This window comes from Rhagoletis pomonella, unplaced genomic scaffold (assembly GCF_013731165.1).
Source record: "Rhagoletis pomonella isolate Grant_MI unplaced genomic scaffold, Rhpom_1.0 Rhpom_scaffold_01173, whole genome shotgun sequence".
Classification (NCBI taxonomy): Eukaryota; Metazoa; Arthropoda; class Insecta; order Diptera; family Tephritidae; genus Rhagoletis; species Rhagoletis pomonella.
This window is the reverse complement of record NW_023459727.1, coordinates 24,302-28,499: the sequence shown is the minus strand read 5'-3', so window position 1 is coordinate 28,499 and position 4,198 is coordinate 24,302. Positions and strand designations below refer to the sequence as shown.

At 35.0% G+C, this 4,198-nt stretch overlaps 1 protein-coding gene across 1 annotated transcript; it reads left to right on the top strand.

Moving 5' to 3' along the window:
* The first annotated feature begins 2,117 nt into the window (after window positions 1–2,117).
* Window positions 2,118–3,197, top strand: LOC118752024 (prefoldin subunit 3). The gene is given in 4 exon segments (XM_036486848.1): window positions 2,118–2,303; window positions 2,399–2,796; window positions 2,860–2,914; window positions 2,916–3,197. Coding segments are annotated over 4 exon segments (588 nt in total). The 5' UTR covers window positions 2,118–2,216; the 3' UTR covers window positions 2,964–3,197.
* Window positions 3,198–4,198: the final 1,001 nt, after the last annotated feature.

The window sequence follows — 4,198 nt, the reverse complement described above, 5'->3', positions numbered from 1 at the left end:
TGTATGCAGCTCTCAAGAAAAGCAAAAACTCCATATAAAATGACGTACAAGAAATGGCTAAGAAATTTTCTTGAGTCAAATTTCCTTAAGGCAGTACGCAGTTCTTAAGAAATTTACTACGCTTCCTACTACGGTTTTCTAAAGTTTTTTGTGAAAAAAGAGCACAAGGCAACCCAGGTTTGCAACAGAAATATATGCCTGTTCCATTATTTCTTGAGGAAAGAGTGAGGCAACAGGCTGTGAGGTATCAAAAATGTCAAAATTCCTTGTACTCACGCGCGAAATAATGGCAATTTTTTCTTGACCGTTTTCTTGAGAGCTGCATACAGGGCTTAAGGCAGTATGCAGTTCTTAAGAAATTTAATACGTTTTCTTCTACGGTTTTCTAAAGTTTTTTGTGGAAAAAAGAGCACAAGGCAACCCAGGCTTGCAACAGAAATATATGCCCGTTCCATTATTTCTTGAGGAAAGAGTGAGGCAACAGGCTGTGAGGTATCAAAAATGTCAAAATTCCTTGGACACACACGTGAAATAATGGCAATTTTTTCTTGACCGTTTTCTTGAGAGCTGCATACAGGGCTATTCCAAGGCGAATTTATACAAGGTGGTGTTGATGGCGAATTAAATTTTCGCCGCAGTACTACTGAATGTCAAAATGATGTGTTTGTTGTAATCAAGGCGAATTCATTTTACAACAAACACATCATTTTGACATTAAGACGTACCTCGGCGAAAATCCAAATTCGCCATCAACACCACCTTGTATAAATTCGCCTTGTTGTATACGTTAAGTTCTGAACACATTGAAAACGACGAGCTACCGACCACAGCTTCCAATTTGTCATCTTTATTATCTAAGCGCTTTGTCGATGGCGACATGATTTCTTTGAACGCGGCAGCGACATCATGAATTTGTATGAGTTTGACATAAAAGAAGAGGAAGAACCTTATCTGTCGCCAGAAAAATAGAAATAGATCTAATCTGGCCACAACCACAGCCGTCGCGTAGCCCGGTCGTCGCCAAAATAATTATCTACATAAGAGTACGTGTTAAAATAATTTGACAGCTGTGGTTTGTAGCTCGTCGTTTTCATTGTGTTCGGGCTATTATTCAGTAACGAATACCACAATTTAACCAGTGACCAACCTTCGGTGAATTTGGCGACTGCCTTCCTCGAGATGAATATGCCAGGGATGAAATTATTGGTACACGCGCCTTCTAAGCCAGCAGGGTTGCTTTTGAGGAACCATAAATAATTAACTCCAAATAGTTTCAAAAAGTATAATGTAAAACGAAATTTATTGAATAATTGCATATAAAATGGTACATAAATGACTCATTTTCTAAACCATTTCAATAAAACGCATTTAATAACAAAGGGCATATGCCAATTGATAGACAAGTTCTACGGATTGTAAATTTTTGTTAACTATAAGGTGAATGAAAATTTTCAACCCGGCCTGACGGTTTTGAAGTATTTTTTGTTCTAATGTTGTTACTAAGACTTTTAATAAATGCATGGCTTTTAGTTCTGGAAGAATCAAAGTCAGTAAAGACTAGTTTTCTTTGTATAACTTCTGCATTTCAATTGCTCAACTTTTTTTGCACCAGAGCAACTGTTAAAAATTTCCAGCAGTAAAATGTTACGAATTGGCATAGCAGAAATGTAAAATTTTCTGCCCATAATAAAAACTTTTTTCAACATGGTACTTTTCTACTATTTGACATAAAATTACTATCTCAACGCTCTGAGCGCTGCCAGTGAGGGTCTTTGCCAATTGATAAAAAAGAGAAAATTTGGAAAGATCAAACAAAAATTAGTGTTAACCAGACATTGAGTAACTGGCCTTAAAGTAGGTTTAATCAACAGTTTGTGCGATTTATTTAGCTCTTAGGTTTGACAAACCGCTTGAGATGACCGGCATGCCGTTTTAATCCTCAGTAAATATACAAGATGGAGAAAACACAATTAGTTGAGTTGATAAGCAGGTGTAATATCCTATTCAATTGAGAGTAGCATTCTCAACATCGATTTTTCCGATATCGATATTGTTCAGCCCGATATATCGCCGTGTCGATTTTACATCAATGAATTTAATCGATTCATGATATCGATACTTTCTTAAATATCGAACATTCCAATTTGCTACAGCTCTAGCTCTGACCTTCTGGTATTCATTTCATCTATTTGAAGTGCAAATCCGAATATAGAAATATGACTGGCATAATAGACTCTGTAGAAATGCCAAAATTGCCGGATAATCAAAAGTCTTTCGCAGGTATACCAGAAGCTGTGTTTTTGGTAAGTTTTCATTTTTAATATGTTGACCTAACCCAAATAGTGTTTTCAGAAAATGATTCTAACCACAGGTTTGTACTAATCATTATTCATTGCAGGAGGAAATTGATACATTCATGTCACAACCAGAAAATGAAGATAATTGTGAAAAAGTATTGCAGAGATTAGATGAACAACATAGCAAATATAGATTCATGGCGTATAACCTAGAAGCGAGGCGTCGTAAACTCAAATCACAAATACCAGACTTGCAACGTTCTTTAGAGATGATAAATGTTCTTAGACAAGAGAAAGAAGAGCGCGAAACGCAATTTCTCCTTAGTGATCAGGTTTTTATAAAAACCCTTGTACCACCAACGAAAACAGTGTGTCTTTGGCTCGGCGCTAGTGTCATGTTGGAATATCCACTAGACGAAGCCGAAGAACTCTTGAAACAAAATATGAACTCTGCAATTATAAACCTCAAGACGGTTGAACATGATCAAGATTTTCTGAGGCATGTCAATTTTACAAATCATAAATGCGGCATCTAATTATATTGATTTTATTTATATTTTAGGGATCAATTGACGACCACCGAAGTAAATATGGCTCGGGTCTATAACTGGGGTGTAAAAAAAACGACAAGCTGCTGCAAAAACGAATGTTTCCACCACCTCATAATTAAAAAAAAAATCATTTCAATCTATTATTAACGAGAAAATTTGAGGGCAACATGCTTTGTATAACTTCAACTCTTCATGAGTAAATGACTAAAATTTTAAGCTGTAACAGTCATAATGTTTGCCTTAAAAAATCCGTCTTATTTTCGCCCGAAAAAGATTCACCCGAAAATGTTTATTCCGCCATTAGTAAATACATGGAAACCAAAAGTGAACCCGTTCGGGGGAAATTAAACTCATTATAGCCATATACAGTATTGGACATATCTATAGCCCCCCCCTTTCAAAGCGATATTGTTTGCCACTTATGTTCAATTATTTGTTTTTAAGAATTTTCAATTAAAATACAATTCATTCTCCAACAAAACCCATATAAACCTATGTTTTAAACTTTTTAAAAGACCGCAAAAAAGTGCAACAAACTTTCCCTTAAATTTCAAACTTTTTTCTCAGAGGCTCTAGAATTTTTTTGAGTACACAGTTTTATAGCGCATTCAATTTTGTCCAATTATGTGCAAGTTTCAAGTCGCTAAAGCTTACCGTTGATTTTTTAGAATTTTTTTTTGTCTTATTTGCTTCCATATATGGACTAAACATAATTTATTTTTATATGGCAGAAACCCGCAACATCCTCGGCGAAAAAAATCCTAAAAAATCAACGGTAATTTTTAGCCACTTGAAACTTGCACATTATTATACTAAAATTGAATGGGCTATAAAACTGTGTATTCAAAAAAATTCTACCGCTTCTGAGAAAAAAAGTTTGAAATTTGGGTGAAAATTTGTTGCACTTTTTTGCGGTCTTTTAAAAAGTTTTAAGCTTGAGTTTATGTGAGTTTTATGAGAGAATGAACTGTATTTTAATTGAAAATTCTTAAAAATAAATAAATTAACATGAGTGGCAAACAATATCACTTTGAAATGGGTGTGCTATTGGAATGGCCAATACTGTATGTAATACTAGATATATATATATTTATCGTCGTTTAAAGTACAAAACCGCGTATCGCCATTCTGCAAAACCGCGTAACTGACATTTGCTGCCAAAAAGCATATAAATACCAGAACTCGGAAAATGCAATTTTGTTTGTTGACAGAAATTGCAACCATATGTTTTGTGATCATATGTTTTCGTGTCGGATAATTTTTGCTGACTAAAATTTTGCCAGTAATGTTAAGCCTTTCATTAAACAGTCGTCCCTCCCTGCTGAAATTAAACTGGCCGCCACAATGAGA